At 36.7% G+C, this 18167-nt stretch overlaps 1 protein-coding gene and 1 long non-coding RNA gene across 2 annotated transcripts in view; one reads left to right on the forward strand and one right to left on the reverse strand.

Moving 5' to 3' along the window:
- Nucleotides 1–12584, forward strand: part of ORC2 (origin recognition complex subunit 2) — a 44146-nt gene extending 31562 nt beyond the window's left edge. Inside the window, exons 14-18 of the mRNA XM_045559772.1 lie at nucleotides 3767–3913; nucleotides 4682–4853; nucleotides 7809–7870; nucleotides 8723–8841; nucleotides 11368–12584. Of these exons, the coding sequence (XP_045415728.1) occupies nucleotides 3767–3913; nucleotides 4682–4853; nucleotides 7809–7870; nucleotides 8723–8841; nucleotides 11368–11454 (587 nt within the window). The 3' untranslated portion in view covers nucleotides 11455–12584. The remainder of the gene's footprint in view (nucleotides 1–3766; nucleotides 3914–4681; nucleotides 4854–7808; nucleotides 7871–8722; nucleotides 8842–11367) is intronic.
- On the reverse strand, nucleotides 424–17810 carry LOC123643906. Its single transcript, XR_006736948.1, has 5 exons — nucleotides 16392–17810; nucleotides 14847–15000; nucleotides 14681–14712; nucleotides 7426–7495; nucleotides 424–1276 (listed from the first exon to the last, which is right to left on the reverse strand). It is a non-coding gene; the product is annotated as an uncharacterized LOC123643906 (long non-coding RNA).
- Nucleotides 17811–18167: the final 357 nt, after the last annotated feature.

Consider the following 18167-nt stretch of genomic DNA (forward strand, 5'->3'; position numbering starts at 1 on the left):
CAGTTAGAGCTTTAAGTGTGTCCATTCCCCAGACAGTGCACATCATTACACTCATTATGTAGGTATACACCCATCCCCTCCCCCTACCCCAAGCTTCAGTTTTCTTTCTTTTTTTTTTTTTTTTTTTGAGACAGAGTCTCACTTTGTTGCCCAGGCTAGAGTGAGTGCCGTGGCATCAGCCTAGCTCACAGCAACCTCAGACTCCTGGGCTTAAGCGATCCTACTGCCTCAGCCTCCCGAGTAGCTGGGACTACAGGCATGAGCCACCATGCCCGGCTAATTTTTTTGTATATATATTTTTAGTTGGCCAGATAATTTCTTTCTATTTTTGGTAGAGACGGGGTCTCACTCTTGCTCAGGCTGGTCTCGAACTCCTGACCTCGAGCGATCCACCCGCCTCGGCCTCCCAGAGCTAGGATTACAGGCGTGAGCCACCGCGCCCGGCCAAGCTTCAGTTTTCTTAACAGCAAAATTGAGCTAATAGTAGTAACCTCATAGATTTGTTTTGAGGATTAATGAGATAATGCACATAAGCCAAGTCTCATTTCATTTCTAAGTGACAGAATCCCAAATCGAACTGACTTTAAGCATAAAAAAGAATTTATTGGCTCACTTAACTGTAAAGAACAGGAGAAATAGCTTCAGGCACAGCTGAATCCAGGGGCTCTAATGATGTCATCAGAAGCAACTCCCTAGACTCTATTTTATTTTGCTCTGGCTCCACTCTCAAACAGGCCATGCCAAATATTTTTTCACCAAAACTACAATCCTAGTCTAAATCACCATCTTCTCTACCTCAGTAATGCAACAGCTTCCTAACCTGTCTCCCTTCTTCCTCCACCCCATCCCTCATCCCTAGTCTCATCCCAGAGTGATCTTTTACAAATGTGAATCAGATCATATGACTCCTCTGCTCAAAACCTTCCAAAAGCTTCTCAGAGTAAAATCCAAACCCCTCTCATGACTCAAGAGGCCCTTCAAGATCTGGCCTCTGTCTGCTCTATGTGAACTCATTCATGCTTTCTAACCTCTTCACTTTACTGCACTAGGCTTCTTCCTCTTCTTCCTCATGCTGGGGGTGTTCCCTCTGCCAGGAACTCATCCTTGTGGCTTGTTCCATCACTTCATTCAAAACTGAATTCCCCTTGATCTCATTTCTCCTCAGCTTCCATCCTCGCAACTTCAAGTCCAGCAGGAAAAACAGAGCTTTTTTGCCCAACAGTTGAACATAAGTCCAGGGCTCTTCTATGAACTTTTTTCTGTGAACTTCATTTAACTAAAAGGAAAGAAAGAATTACTCCTTCTGTCTTAAATTTGTATAGCCAAAAGCCTCTTATTTCAGAATAATTTTCAGCTTTTGTTTTGCCAGCGTGGAGTGCTTCCAGCTGAGTAGTACATCTTTGATATTTTTATATTGTTTAATATGTTTATAAAACATTCTTATTTCCTTATACTGAGTAAATATCACTATAGTGGAATAATTTAATATACTAAGATCTATGGATTGGGGAAAAGACTTTTTTTGTTATTGTTTTGGTTATGTAAGCATATCAGAAAATTGGAAATATTATTATTCAGCCTATAACAATTGTCATTTAGTCATTGCTTAAGAATTAAAAGGAGTAACTGATAATGCTTAATTAATTTGATAAATAGTTTTTATTTAGAATGATAATCCTAGCTCCATTTCCATAGCACTTTTATTTATCTTGTCAATATCCCGGTGCATTCTTAAGTTTTTCCTTCCCTTTGTTTCTTAGCTGAAACGTTTTCTGTCCCAGATTTCTTCCTTTCAGGCTTCTAAGCCCATTTTAACTACAGTCCTTTTTTATATGCATGGACAATATACATTCTTATACCAACTCTACACATTTGAAACAAGTACAGTTGATTCTCATTACTCACAAATTCTATAATTCCAAATTCAGCTACTCACTAACATTTATTTGTAATCCCAGAATCAGTATTCTTAGCACTTTCACAGTCATGGGTGGACATGCAGAGTGGCAAAAAATTTGAATCACCCCCTGCACACATTCCCAGCTGAGGTCAAACAAGGCAATAATACTCTGCCTTCTTGTTTCAACTCTCAGACTGTAAAACAAGTGTCTTTTTTTGGCGTTACTTAATGCTACATTTTCCACACTTTTGTGTTTTTTGTTAGTGATTTGGCTATTTAAAATGGCCCCAAGTATAGTACTAAAATACTGTCCAGTGTTCTTAAACACAAGAAGCCTATGGTGTACCTTGTGGAAAAAACACCTGTGTTACATAAACTTCCTTCAGGTATGAGTTATAGTGCTGTTGATTGTGAGTTCAGTGTTAAAGGATCAACAATGTGCATTAAAAATAAATGTGTCTTTAACAGAAACACACATAAAACAAAATTATGTATTGATCAGTTGATAAAAATGTTCTCACAGGAACCTAACTTTGTATTTCCTCTAGGAACAGTGGTTCAGTATTCACTAATTCAGTGTTTGCAGCAACTTTATAGAACATGAGAGTCAAGTATATATATTTCACTGAACCCCAAAACTAATTGCATATATGAACATTCCTTGTTCATTGATTACATAGGCATATAGTGAATCACTAGCACGTTTTTTCATAAGATAAACCAATCTGCTTAGTTTGTTTTCAGTTCTTTCAACCTTATTATTTAATTAAAAATCAATTGCTGCAGTATTTCACCCCTATAATTTTGAAAATCTCAGGTTCCTTGAATTCTAGAAGTCACCATAGTCAACAATGTGAAAAAAACACACCCACACATGTATATACACACACATTAAATGACTTAGGCATCTATTTTAATGAACTGTTGACTATAGTGACTTCTAAAATTCAAGGAACTTGAGATTTTCAAAATGTTTCATCTCAGAATCTTTGTCACTATGGTGTCTCTCTTGTCCATCTACCTCCAGCCTCTGAAAGGCTCATCTTCCAACATATATGCCAAGTGTCCCATTTCTTACCCAGTCTCCTGAGAGACTTATCAATACCTTTGCCTTTTAAACATGCATAGGAAAAAATTTTCTTGATTCTACTGCCACTTTACAGTTTTATTTCCCTATTTTCATATGATTTCAGAGTTTTTGAAGACATATCAGCTTCTATTTTTTTTTTTTACCTATTTCCTTTTAATTTCTTTGTTCTATGCTACCAGAACTGTATGCCTGATAATCACTTGTAATTTCTTTCTTACTAAGGCTGTTGACCTTGGCTTATTCTTTATCTTGATCTCTGTTGTAGTTGATGGTGTCAACAGCTCCATCCTCTAAATTCTTCCTTCACTGACTTATAACAATAATTTCTCTGAACTTTCTGATGCCTTGAGCGATATCCTAAACCCTTTCCCCTCCTTTAGTCTCCTTTGGCTTTTGTAATAATCGGGGTTTTCTATATAATCTTAAAATGCTTGATGAGAACTCTTTTTCTTCTTTTGATGGTATCCCCTCCACTCCCACCTTGTAATGCAACGTGCACAGATTCACCTCCAATCTAGTATATGCATCTTGCCTTTTTTTTCCTCTGCCTTATTAAAGGCTGCTTCCTTTAGGGCCAGATTTAAGTGCCAACCATGTCTTGCCTATTTTATGAGTGAATGACGTATCTTCTCAAATAAATTGCATTCCCCTAAGCAGTCATTATTGTATCATATACTACTTTGGTATATCTCTTAATACTTAGGCATTATGTGTGGTAAGGAAAATAATCACTGAAATCTCATTGAAAATAATAATTGGATTCTTTTTCCTTTTAGATTCTTCTTTAGAACTCTTCCTTCTTATCCACAATTTGGATAGCCAAATGTTGAGAGGAGACAAGAGCCAGCAAATCATTGGACAGTTGTCATCCTTGCATAACATATACCTTATAGCATCTATTGATCACCTCAATGCTCCTCTCAGTAAGTTAAATATTACTGTTTTTCTTTCTTGAGTTATCAGTCTTACAAAATTAATTTTCTTAATGTTGTAAGTCATAAAATTTTTATTTTTTTTAGTATACTTTTCTCCTGTTACTTTTTTTTTTGAGACGGAGTCTTGCTCTGTCACCTGGGCTAGAGTGCCGTGGCATCAGCCTAGCTCACAGCAACCTCAAACTCCTGGGCTCAAGCAATTCTCCTGCCTCAGCCTCCTGAGTAGCTGGGATTACAGGTGTGAGCCACAGCGCCCGGCCTCCCTGTTACATGTTTAAAAGCACAGGTTGCCAAAATGTGTACCAATCTGATTTGGAACATAATTTTTGGAAATAAAAATTCAGATACTAAAGGAGGGTGTTTTATACTTAAAGTTACATGAGGGAGAGGAGACCCAACTATTATTTTTGGGTTTTCTCCTCTTGTGATATTGCAACATTTACTTTATGAACTTAATTCAGACTTTGTGATAATCCTATAGAACAAAATGCTAAATTATTAAATTTTTTTAAAGGATGCCTTGATAGTGCTAAGATATTTTAATTTATATTTAATGTACAAATAAAGATTCAGATGTGGTAGACAATGAAATTAGATTGTGAGTTACTGATTTGGATGGGGAGCTAGCAAACGTGAAAAATTTTAGGATTCATTTTTATTTAATGCTTTCTCATTCTTTCCTAGAATGGAATTTAATAACATCACAGTATGAAAATAATTTGTAATTCTTGGTGTTTTTTTGATCATGTGCTCTAGTGTGGGATCATGAAAAGCAAAGTCTTTACAACTGGCTCTGGTATGAAACTACTACATATAGTCCTTATACTGAAGAAACCTCCTATGAAAATTCTCTTCTGGTTAAACAGTCTGGATCCCTACCACTTAGTTCCTTGACTCATGTCTTACGAAGCCTTACCCCTAATGCAAGGTAAGAATTAAAACCGTATTTCTTCTTTAAAAAAACTCTATACATTTTAATATTATGTATGCACTACTAGGTTTTCATAGTGATACTAAGGTCCCTACTTAGCTTGAAGGGTTAAGAGAAATAGTAGTAATAATAGTTGCCAGTACTGTATTATGCAGTAGGCAGAGTACTCAGTAACAGTCTATCAAATTGCCCAATAATAAAGCAGGAGTACCAACATTTTTTTCTTAATACATTTTGATATTTCTCAATAAGAGCATCTAAGTGCTCATCATGGAGAAAAAGCAGAATTTGGTGGATTGTAGTTAAATGTCATGGTTATTTTTAATTACATATTGAACATTCTGACTCAAACACTAAGCCCATAACATGCAATAGGTCATGTGATCTTCATAACTAAGGTGTATAGTTAATGGCACAAAGATTTTGATACTAATCTGCGCAGCTCCAAAGCTCATGCTCTGAAGCATCTCTGTATAATGTCTACAGTGAAGTCCTTTCAGCAGCCTAACCAAGAGGCATATCTGAATTAATAAAAGCTAAGAAAAGCTGGATATAGCATAAGCCAGCAAAAAATAAATTGCATAATTAGCCTGTTGTAAAAGGCTTTTAGTAGTAAACTCTACCCCCCCACAAGCATAAAATTCTATAAATATATTTAACAACATGAAGTGTTGAAAAACAACAAACCTTGCTAAGAATAGATAATTAAGATTTGAGTAGATGAAAAGAAATATTGTGTTCTTGGGTGTGTAGACTGAATATTATTAATATAAAGGTAACTATTCTGGCTGGGTGTGGTGGCTCATGCCTGTAATCCTAGCACTCTGGGAGGCCAAGGTGGGCAGATCATTTGAGCTCAGGAGTTCAAGACCAGCCTGAGCAAGAGAGACCTCATCCCTACTGAAAAAGTAGAAAGAAATTAGCTGGACAACTAAAAATATATAGAAAAAATTAGCCGGGCATGGTGGCGCATGCCTGTAGTCCCAGCTACTCAGGAGGCTGAGGCAGAAGGATCGCTTGAGTCCAGGAGTTTGAGGTTGCTGTGAGCTAGGCCATGGCACTCTAGCCCGGGCAACAGAGTGAGACTCTGTCTCAAAAAAAAAAACAAAACTATGCTTCCCAAGTTAGAAATGTATCAGACCTACAAATTAATCAGTATAAATGGTTTTTTTGTTTTAAATTTGATAGAAAATTTGGTTTCCTAAAAATAAGCAAACTAGACTAGCAATGACAGTTTCTGTCTTTACAAAGGACAATGAGGGGACATTTCTAGTCAAGATGGCATAATACTTTCACACTTTAATTCATCCCCTCCTGTTCCAAACACATAGCATAATAGATAAAAACAAAAATAATAAAACATATCCTGGCTCAAAATATGAACATCTCAATTGGAACAGAACCATAAAGCAGTGAACAGAGTTGTAGCACAGCCCAGCAGAGTTGAAGCCACAGCCTAGCTGATTCTGAATCTATAAGCAGCATTGGCAGCCATATCAATATGAATAAAAGTTAAAAGTATGCATGGAAATAAAAAATACCTATTTCAGAATGGTACTAACCCTGGGGAAAAAGAGAAGAGTAGATAGAGAATGAGTACAGACAGACTTTCAAGTATTTCTTTTTTGTTTCCCCCAGCATTTTTTTTTTCATTTAATTTTCATTTATGTGTGTGTTAGGTAGAGGCATGGGAGATTAACTGTTTGTTTTGAGATAATTATAGCCTCACAGGAAGTTACAAAAAAAATATACAGGGAAGTCTCATGCACCCCCTTCCCCAACCACCACCTCATCCCCCACCACCATCTCACACAACCACAGCACAGTATCAGAACCAAGAAATTGACACTGGCACAATCCAATCTATAGAACTTATTCGGAATGTCACCATTATACAGGCACTCATTTGTGTGTGTATGAAAGTGTGTGTGTGTGGCTCTGTACAGTTTTGTCACATATATAGCCTTGCATAACTACCACCACAGTCAAGATAATCAAATGTACCATCACAAGACTCCATTATGTTAATCCTCAAATGCTAATTTTAATGAATTTTATTACTCTATAAAGCTGATTTGTACACTAAACATAAGATTGGCATTTATTAATATTGAAATATGCATTAAATGGTTACCTAATCAAAATTTTTGATAGAATTGGGAACAGAAAAGGTCTTCATTCTATTTTATTACACTTACTACTAAAGGAATATCAGAAGTTGCTGTATATAAGTTGGGGGTCCATGCAGTGTAAGAACTCACAACATGAAATATGGCACTGACTAATGCAAATATTTTTTAGTTTGGCATACCTAAATATCTGTGTGCTAGCCTCCAACAACTTTTTTAAAAATTTAAGCTATTTTGAAATTTTGGTTCATTCTCCAAACTCCAGCATCATTAAGTCTTTACTTGGTATGAATGTGATTGATCAAAAATTTTAACCAAAATTTAACTCTGGAGTCAGTAGCAGTACTTAGCTAAAAAGTAGTCATTCAGATGATTATAGTAAGTGTTTTCCTAGATCATTGTAAAAATGAAAATGCAAAGATTTAAAATTGTTGACATACCTAAGTACTCCTGGGAATCTTAGTTTGTGTAACACTACTTCCAACCCCATAGTTCATTTGGTTCACTCTCCTGTGGAAATAATTCAAAATATGAAAAAATATATATAGTTTTATTTAATGCAAGGTTATTTTTAATAATCTAAAATTGGAAACAATGTAAACATCTAAAACCAAAAATACTTTTAGATTTTTCTTAAAAGGAAGTAAAAAAGCTTTTTGTGTTTAACTAGGCAAGGATATGAGATTCCTTGCAGAAAGGAATGGAAGATAATGCAGACAGGCCAAGTATTTAACATTTTCTGTATGTATTTTACTACTAGCTATTGTCTTTTGATGTTAACATTCTCGATTTAAATTTGTTTGTTTTTTGTTTTTTTCCTTAGGGGAATTTTCAGGCTACTAATAAAGTATCAGCTGGATAACCAGGATAACCCTTCTTACATTGGTATCCAATATTTATGATATTAAATTGTGTAACTTTTGTTTCACCCCATAAATCCCTTTTTCTGGAATCTAATGATAACACGACAGTTTTTCACAGCAGTGAATTAGTAATCACTCTGTGATGGGTATGTCTGCCACATAGCAAATTTCCAAGCAGCCCTGCCAACATAAAAGACAAACCAAGCTTACTTTTAAAATTCTCTGTGCTAACTATGGATGTGTGTCTGCCAATTACATATGTTTCATATACTGGGCATCTTAGGAGATTTTCTTCCCCTTTGGCAAAAATAGTGTATTAATTTAAACAAACATTTTAGTAATTGTTCCACTCTCATGACTTACTAGTTCTTTCTTTAAAAGTCAACTTTAAGCTGGGTACAGTGGCACATAGCCTATAGTCCCAGCTACTCAGGAGGCTGAGGCAGGAGGATCACTGGAGCCCAGGAGTTCAAGGCTGTAGTGCACTATGATTGCACCTGTGAATAGTCACTGCACTCTAGCCTGGGCAACATAATGAGATCCCACCTCTAAAAATAAATAAATAAAATAAAGGTTAACTTTATTTATGCTATTTAAAACTTCCTACAGGGTTGTTTTACACTTGATCACAGCTGACTAGTTTCACCAGTCAGCTCTCTTTAAAAGCTATAAGCCATAATGTGCATGCCTAAATGTTCTCTAATTTTGCTTCTTCCAGAGGTACTTCCCTATTTTCTTTATCAATGCTTATTGACTGCTCTGGCATAACATGCCAACAGAACTTTTTGTTCTGTGTCCTTTGGTATAGGTATTCATACATGGCGTCATGTGTTAAACACTGACTTATGTTTATATCTCTTTTTGAACTCACCAGGACTTTCTTTTCAAGATTTTTACCAGCAGTGTCGGGAGGCATTCCTCGTCAATAGTGATTTGACACTCCGGGCCCAGTTAACTGAATTTAGGGACCACAAGCTTATAAGAACAAAGAAGGTAAAACTGTATTGTAGCATTGTATAGTATATATCATTCACTTAGGGACAAGTATACCTTTGACTCAAACCTGATTTTGAAACTGAGGTTCCATGATAGGTCACAAGGATTCATTTAGGCACTGTGCCATTTGAGTTGTGTAAAAAGAACCATGGTAAAAGTACCCTGCTTCAGAGAAGAAAACATGTAGGATCTAGTACAGAGTTAGAGGCATTTAGATGTGTGAGTCATATAATTCTATTTCCTTCTCTCTTCCCTCTACCCCATTCATTAATAGTCTATATTTATTGAGTACAAACTATGTATCAGATATTGCACTAAGTAATAGGATATAGTAGTAAGCAAAACCTAATTGTTTTTCTTACAGAGCTTAAAGTCTAATAGGGGAGATAGACATCAATAATCACACATGTAAAATTTCAACTGTGTTAAGTAAGTCCTATAATCCAAAAGAGCATATTAAAATAGATGGATTTGATGTAATTATGGCTATCAGAAGAGACTACTGAGCTGTGATCTAAAGGAAAACTGGGAGATAACTAGTCAAAAAGGGAAGGGAAGAGTATTCCAGACCAGGAACAGCATGTAGAGAGACCCTGGAACAAAAAGGCCGGCATGGCACAAGATGAGGCTGAAGAGAGGGTGATATAAGGGCTAGACCATACACGTCTTTTAGTCCAAGGAAAGGATTTTAATCTTTATTCTAAAATAATGAGACATCATTCAAAAAATTATTCTAATTCTGGTGTGGAGAGTGGAATGGGGCAGAATAGGATGGGACTGCCAAAAGTGGATGCACAGAGGCCAGCCAGGAATGTTTTAATAGTCTGGGTCAGATGATGGTGACTTGAATGAGGGTGAAGAGAGAAAGTGATTGAATTCAAGATATACTTGGAAGACACAATTGAGAAGAATTGATGATAATTTGATGTGGGGGCCAAGGGAAAGGAAAGTATCAAGAGTGATTCCTGGTTTCTTCTAGTTTTTTATCCAATGATAGTGGGATCCCAGCCTGATGGTGAGATCATTGGATGATAAACTGGAAGAGCAACATTTTAGGGAGACAGATGATGACTTCATGATCTTAGTTAAGTTTAGGCTTATACTATTTGAGGTTCCTTTGAGATTTCCAATTAGGCAGTTGTATACCTGGGACAAGATACCAGAGGAGATCTGAGCTGGAGTTACAAGATTATGATTACTATGTATTTAGATTGTAACTAAAACCAGGCATTGGGACCACCAAGAGGGAGGACATTTAGTGAGATTAAAAAGCCAGGAACTAAGCCAAGCAATCTGACATTTAACAGCCAAGTAAAGGATAAGCCTGCAGAGATGAGAGGAACAGCCCGAGAACTAGGAAGAAAACCAGGATGTGATGTCACAGAAGCCAAGAGAAGCATGTTTTAAGAAAGAGAATATAGTTAACTGGGTCAGATGCTGCTGAGAGGCCAAAAAGATGAAGCCTGAAAATATCTATGGGATTTAGAAATATGGAATTCCCTGGTGGTCTAAGCAAATGACGTGATAATAGGAGCAGTAGATATATTGAACTGTGTTGAGTGAGAAGTGGGGAAATGGAGCCTGCCATTATAGACAACTCTCCTGGAAAGCTGCAGAGGTAGGATGATAGATGGAGAGGAATGAAGGAGTCTAGTGAGGGTTATTTAAAAATTGGACATACCTGAATGTATTTAAAAGCCAACAGGGGCTCACACCTGTAATCCTAGCACTCTGGGAGGCCGAGGCGGGTGGATCGTTTGAGCTCAGGAGTTCGAGACCAGCCTGAGCAAGAGCGAGACCCCATCTCTACTAAAAATAGAAAGAAATTATATGGACAGCTAAAAATATATATAGAAAAAATTAGCTGGGCATGGTGGTGCAGGCCTGTAGTCCCAGCTACTCGGGAGGCTGAGGCAGGAGGATTGCTTGAGGCCAGCATTATGAGACCAGCCTGAGCAAAAGCAAGACCTCTTCTCTACAAAAAACAGAAAAATTAGCTGGGTGTGATGGCACGGGCCTGTAGTCCCAGCTACTCAGGAGGCTCAGGCAGGAGGATCACCTGAGCCCAAGAGTTTGAGGTTGCAGAGAGCTATGACGACACCACTGCACTCTAGCCAGGGCAGGGCGACACAGCGAGACCCTGTCTCAAAAAAAATAAAATAAAATAAAATAACCCAATAGGGAAGGATCTTGCTGAAAGCAGAAATAACGGAAAAAGCAATAGTGTCAGAGTCTGGACAGAGCAGGTGAATGAAGAAGGATCTAAAGCACAGAGAAGAAAATAAGTATTCCCCTACCCACCCTCCAGTCAGTCGTCTTTTCCACTATAAAATGGTTTAACTGTAACTTGGTGTATTTAAATATATATGCCTGTGTGCCCTTTTGCCTTAATTTTTATACTTATATATTTACTTAAAACATTGCATCAAGGAAATCAAATCCATTTTTTCTTTAACCTGCAATGGAAGTGTTCAAATACCTCTTCTAAATGACTAACATACAGAGTATTCTTTCATCTTTTAGGGAACTGATGGAGTGGAGTATTTATTAATTCCTGTTGACAGTGAAACATTGACTGATTTCTTGGAAAAGGAAGAAGAGGAGGCTTGAAGCTATCTTTTACTCCTGAACCTTCCATGGAAGGGTTGTTGTACCCCAGCTGCCACTCCTCTAGTGGAAAGTGTTGTGTTTACATCCATTAGATTATTTTTCCAGCGTACAAGATTTCGATTTGGGAAGAGGGGGATGTCATCAATTAGAACTTTTGATTAGCCTGGCCGGTGTACTGTCTCTAGTGCTACGCAGCGGTGCTCAAGTTGGAGAAAATGTGCCTTTTTCATTCATTACCTTTCTGGAGACTTCTTGCTGGAATGAACAGTGTGCTCAGGGACTATTTGGAACTGGATGTTTTTGAATTCTTTTATACTAGAGATATTATTCCTAATTTTTTGAGGGCCTTCTAACACTCCCCGAGCTGATTGTTTGCAAGTGTACTTGTTCCAGAGTGTGGAAGTATAAAGACACGGGCATCACATAAATTGGTTTTGTTTGCTGCTGTGTGTGCTGAAACCAATGAGTGTAATGGAGAAGGCAGATCATCTTTTACTGTTTCTGAAACAACAAAAGATATAGATTGGGAAGAAGTAGGTGATCCAGCTTTCTCCTTTTGGACTTAGGCTATGTACTTAGGGGTTGGGGGACAGGGAATATGATACTATTCAGTTGGGATAGTGACAAAAACAGAGTATATAGGGTATATACCCAACCTAGAAAGCACATAAACAATGGAAAATGATACTTGGAACAGTTAATGTCTGTGCCATGACCTTCATGATGCAAGTGAGAAGCCAGGCTAGAGAAATAAAATCCTGAATTACATTTTAATAATTGTTTTCAAGACAACAGAAAATAAAAACATTTCATTATTCTTGTATATTGACATATTTTTCTTTTCTTGAATAACATGCAGGTGAGTAGCATTTTAATGGCTGGCTGTAAATTAATCTTGATTCCTCTGTAGACCCAAAACTCACTGTATGATATTTGTTTTTTTTCTTAAAATGATAATTTCAAGCCTTCTAAATATTTGCACGAGCCTTTTTTCTTAGGAAAGAAAAAAAGGGTAACCTTGGCTACTGTTGTCAGCTTAGTGTTTTCACATACCCCCTGATATATTTCATACTTGGAAATGAAATTCTTCCTTAAAATATCACTGCAATAAAATATGTACTGCATCAGCATTTCTCACTCATTTCTTATCTTATAAACCTCTTCCATGAACATATTTACAAAAATGCTTGGAATTCTTTTTATAGTTTTCTTGTGGCATATAATTGATTTCATGTTAAGTCTATTAAGGATTTAGTCTTAAATATAACTGATAATCAAAATATTTAAATTTGTACATGAATATGACATAAAATAATTTTTTTAATAGTACCAAAGTATATTCAATGAAAGTGAATTTTCTTCCAACTCCCTGATCCCCAGTCCTTTAGGCAACCACTAATAGCAATTTCTTATGTATTCTTCCAGAGATAGTCTATGCATATGTATTTGTCCATCTCTCTCCTTTTAGAAACACAAATGGTAACATATATTTGCTGGTTTGCACCTTTTTTTTGCTTACTACATCTAGTTTATAACAACTGCTAGAGTATAAAAAATATACAAAACCTTTAATGACTTAATGTGCAAATTTTTGCATCTGCGCTTAAATATCTACTGGTTTATTTTTATAATTTTTGTGTCTGTACTATTTGTGAGCAGTACATGTCAATAAGACTTTATTATTATTAAATAAACCGCCAATTTGGATAGAATCACTTTTTAAATAATGGTGCTGGCTTTTTACTGAAAATATTTTGAAGTTCCTCAAATTTTATGATTGTATCTTACATATCTGGTGAAGATCTTGGCAGAATTATTATTAAAATATATGCTGTTCATTGACTTGTATCAGCATCAATGTTCCTCAGATTCTAAGTCTAATTAATTTCTTCTATGGTGTTAACTTGCTTCCTTTCAAGATTGAACAGACCTACTGAAACCTTAAAAGATTTTCTGGGTGCTCTTAACAAAATGGTAAAAAAAGGCACAGGGGATGTGAAACATTTGCTTTTTATAAACTTGGCATAATCCTGAATATCTTGTGCAAGTAGTGCTCAAAAAAACTGGACTTTCTTAGCATCATGTTTGTTGTTTTAATGTATGATCATTTCATTCATATAAAGATCAGTGCCTTTTAGGGATGGTTAATAGATTTTGCTTAACTTCTAAACAAAATTACTAACTTGAGAAGTTTACTTTTTTTTTTTTCCAGCTAATTCAAATTAGGAGCCAGTAGCATTGTTCAAAATATACTTTCCTACATTCTAGGAGGTGAGATGATTCTTCCAGCGTAATCCTGAATAGCTTATAACAGTGAGTCATAAGAGTCTGCCTTATCAGACTGTGGCTCCTAAAAACTGAGGAGTGAATAAATTACTATATAAATGACTTTGTTCCCAGGCTTTTTGTACTGTAATTACTTGATTTGTCCCTTAGGAGGGTGTCCCACATTTTAATTTTTCAAACTGCTGTTAAACCATTTTAATTAATGTTGAGCACTTATTACACAGAAGGTTCTGCCAAAAGTTATAAGGATATTAAAATATGAAATAGCTATTTAAAAGGTTTTAAAATAACGTTAAAATTTACAGCATCCTTAATGTGTTAAATAAATTTGAAATAATTGATGCTGTGAAAAATATAACTTTAAACATGAGTACAATATAAAACTCATTGCCAAATTTTCATAACAATTTTTTTATCTATCATTTTGGCCCCAAGCCTTCCCACATATTTTGGTCACCATCTTTACCTTTGCTCCCCAAAGTCCTTAAAATGGCACTGTCAGCATCTCTTGGGTGCCCAGAAATTCTAGGGCTCTATGCAAACATCTGAGTCAATCTGCATTTTAACTGAATCTCCAACAAATGTTTTCATGCATATTTTTCTTTTTTTTGTTTCTCTCTCTCTCTCTCTCTCTCTCTCTCTTTTTTTTTTTTTTTCAGAGATAGGATTTTGCCATGTTGCCCAGGTTTGTCTTGAATCCCTGGCCTCAAGCAATCCTCTTGCTTACACCTCCCAGAGTGCTGGGATCACAGGCATGAGCCACCACACGTGGCCTCTCATGCATGTTAAAGTTTGAAAAGCAAAGATACATAGAACTAACAATCGACATCTTGAAATAATACAAGTTGAGTATCCCTTATCCAAAATGGTTGGAACCCATAGTGTTTCAGGTTTCCGATTTTTTGTTATTTTGGAATATCTGTACTATATTCAGGCATACCTTGGAGATATTGCAGGTTCAGCTCCAGACCACTACAATAAAGCAAATGTCACAATAAAGCAAGTCAAATGAATGTTTGGTTTCCCAGTGCATGTAAAACTTATGTTTACATTATACTGTAGTTTGTTAAGTGTACAATAGCATTATATCTGAAAAAAGTACATACCTTAATTTAAAAACATTGCTAAAAGATGCTAACCATCATCTGAGCCTTCACCAAGTCGTAATTCTTTTTGCTGGTGGAGGGTCTTGCCTTGGTGTTGATAGCTGCTGACAGATCAGGGTGGTGGTTGCTAAGGTTGGAGTGTTTGTGGCAATTTCTTTAAGACAAACAACAACGAAGGTTACCAGGTCAGTTGACTCTTCCTTTCACAAGAGATTTCTCTCTGTAATATATGATGTCGTTTGATAGCATTTTACCGAAAGTAGAACTTCTTTCACAAACCCTGCTGCTGCTTTATCACTTAAGTTTATGTAAAATTCTAAATCCTTTATTGTCAGTTCCTAATTGGCTTAATTTCAATATTATTGTGTCTCAAGGAATAGGGAGGCCCAAGGAAAGGGGGAGAGATGGAGAAATGCTGGTCACGGGAGCAGTCAGAAAACGGAACATTTATCAATTAAGTTTGCCATCTTATATGAGCGTGGTTTGTGGTACCCTAAAACAATTACAGTAGTAACATCAAAGATCACTGATCACAAATCATCATAATATAAAATAATGAAAAGGTTTGAAATATTGTGAGAATTACCAGAATGTGACAAAGACATGAAGTGAGGAAATGCTGTTGGAAAAAATGGCACCAATAGACTTGGTTGATGCAGGATTGCCACAAACTTTGAATTTGTAACAAATGCAGTATCTGCCAAGTGCAATAAATCAAGATATGTTTGTTCTTAGCAGTTGAGCATCCCAAATCCGAAAACCTGAAACCCAAAATTCTCCAAGGAGCACTTCCTTTCAGCCCTTGGAAAGTTTCAGATTTGGGAATATTTCAGATTTGGGATGCTGAATCTACATATAACTACATTTTAGAGAAAGTTAACCGTTCAGGAAACCTGACAAGTAAAGAATAATCCTAAGTGACACTTTGTTTAAAAAAAAAAACTACAAAGGACATGTTAGGTATTTTTAGTTATTTAGTAATGTTAGCAGACCAATAAACTTTAAATTTTTATTATAGCAATAATGTCATTATTTAAAAACTTGCAATAAGTATATCCAATCATAAACACATTCTTTGATCTGTTAACCCCTTGTGGGACTCTATCCAAAGGAATTAATGCATAACCTCTAACTCCGTGAGATACATCCTTATTGCCATCATGAGTTATTAAGATGACATAACATCAGAACTTAAGTGTGCTATAAAGAAGAAAAGGGTTAAGAGTCACTGGCCCCAGGCTTTCTTCAGCATCATTTCTGGCTACAATTCCCCTGCCTCCCACTTTTCACCCCAACAATGCTGAATTAATTGATCTAGGCTTTTTCAAAGTATTTTTGGTGTTTCTGTCCTCAATGCATTTATTCAAGCTGTCCCTCTTGACTGAGTTCTACTCCCTTTTTCCAGAAAACCTTCCCTATATGCTGTATGCATATCCTTAGCGTACTTAAAAGTTTATTGTAATTATCCAAATTTCTGTCCTATCCTCCCCACGTTTCTTGGCCCCAGCACATAGAAAGCAAATGATGAATGACTGAACCAAATACCATGCGATAGTCTCTCAAAGGCTGTCTACCAGCTCGTTCTCTCTGCTTTGGTGCGCTTGGCCATCACTTTGAATTCTTCAATTTGATCTCTGACACTGCTGATTCTCTTCTCACCTCCTTTCTTGGTGCCTCTTCCAGCTCTAATTGGGGCATTTCACAAGGCTCAGCCCTATTAGTTATTTCTGCAGTGAATTAATATTACAGGTGATGCACCCAGAATAATTTCTAAGTCAGGATTCCAATTCCTGTAGGCAATAATAAGATTTGTAGGAAAAGCATCCTATGAAAGAAATGTAGAATTCTATGCTTGGACATTTTGGACAGTATTTTAAAAGATTTGCTTTTGTCATCAAAAAAAAAGTAACATGCTCAGTAGAGAAAGTGGAAACATGTATAAGAGCTTTTTCTTTTTTTTTAATTTCCCATAATACCTTCCAAGGAAACAGGTCACAATTTTCTCAGGACCCCCTGAGGCCACGTGAGCCTGGCTAGGCACACACATTCAGCTCAGAATAAACCGCTTTAAAATTTAAAAAAAAAAAAAAATTTAAATCAGTTTAAATGGATTTCTTTTCCTTCAGGATTTCTCCCATACTTCTTATGTCAGTTTTGTCAATGTATTTGATTAATAAGGGGTTAAGCACACAGGCTCTGGGGCCAGACTGCTTGAGTTTTTATCTTAACTCCGTCACTTCCTGGCTAGATGGCCTTGGGTAAACTACTTAACCTGTTTCAGTTTCCTCATCTGTAAAATGGGAATAATATTTATACAGCAGGTCCTCAAAATCATTTTGTTCGATGTTGTTTCACTATAACATAGATGAGAAAAAAATTGATTCCACACTAGGGCCACTGTCTGTGTAGTTTGCACATTTTCCCTATGTCTGTGTGGGTTTTCTGCCAGTACTTCATTTTCCCTCCACCCCCCAAAGATGTGCACCGTAGGTTAGTTGGCATGCCTAAATTGTCCCAGGAGAAGTGAGTGTGGGTGTGTGCGTGTGCGCCCTGTGACGGAATGGGGTCCTGTCCCAGGTCGGTTCCATCTTGTACCCTCAGCTGCCAGGTGAGGCTCCAGCCACCGTCAACCCTGAACTGGAATAAGCAGATAAATCATTATCCTGTTTTTATTAATCTTTATATGTAGTTCACATTTCAATGTTTAATATCGGAAATGTTTTCCTGTTTATTTAGAAGTTTAGTGATGTTTTTATGACCAGAAATATGCTGTAGGAATTTAACTCTTGTTTGTATCAATTAACCTATGGTAAAATTGGTTTCCTTTATAGACCTTTAACTTGAAGTTGCAGTTTCCATGAACCTCTTCACGATGTTAATTGAGGACTTACTGTGTGACGACTGGAAGTGTCAATGTCTGTAAAGCAACCACTAGAGTGCATGGCTGAAAATTAATGCAGTATAAGTAATCGCTAGTATTATCAATATTTTGAGAGCTACACATTTTTTTTTTTAGTGGGCTAGAGTGAGTGCCATGGTGTCAGCCTAGCTCACAGCAACCTCAAACTCCTGGGCTCAAGCGATCCTCCTGCCTCAGCCTCCCGAGTAGCTGGGACTACAGGCATGCGCCACCATGCCGGGCTAATTTTTTCTATATATATTTTAGTTGTCCAGATAATTTCTTTCTATTTTTAGTAGAGACGGGGTCTCGAGCTCCTTAGCTCAAATGATCCACCCGCCTCGGCCTCCCAGAGTGCTAGGATTACAGGCGTGAGCCGCCGCGCCCGGCCGACATCTTTTTACATTACCAGTAGGCGCCTC

The sequence above is a fragment of the Lemur catta genome, chromosome 8 (genome assembly GCF_020740605.2).
Source record: "Lemur catta isolate mLemCat1 chromosome 8, mLemCat1.pri, whole genome shotgun sequence".
Lineage (NCBI taxonomy): Eukaryota > Metazoa > Chordata > Mammalia > Primates > Lemuridae > Lemur > Lemur catta.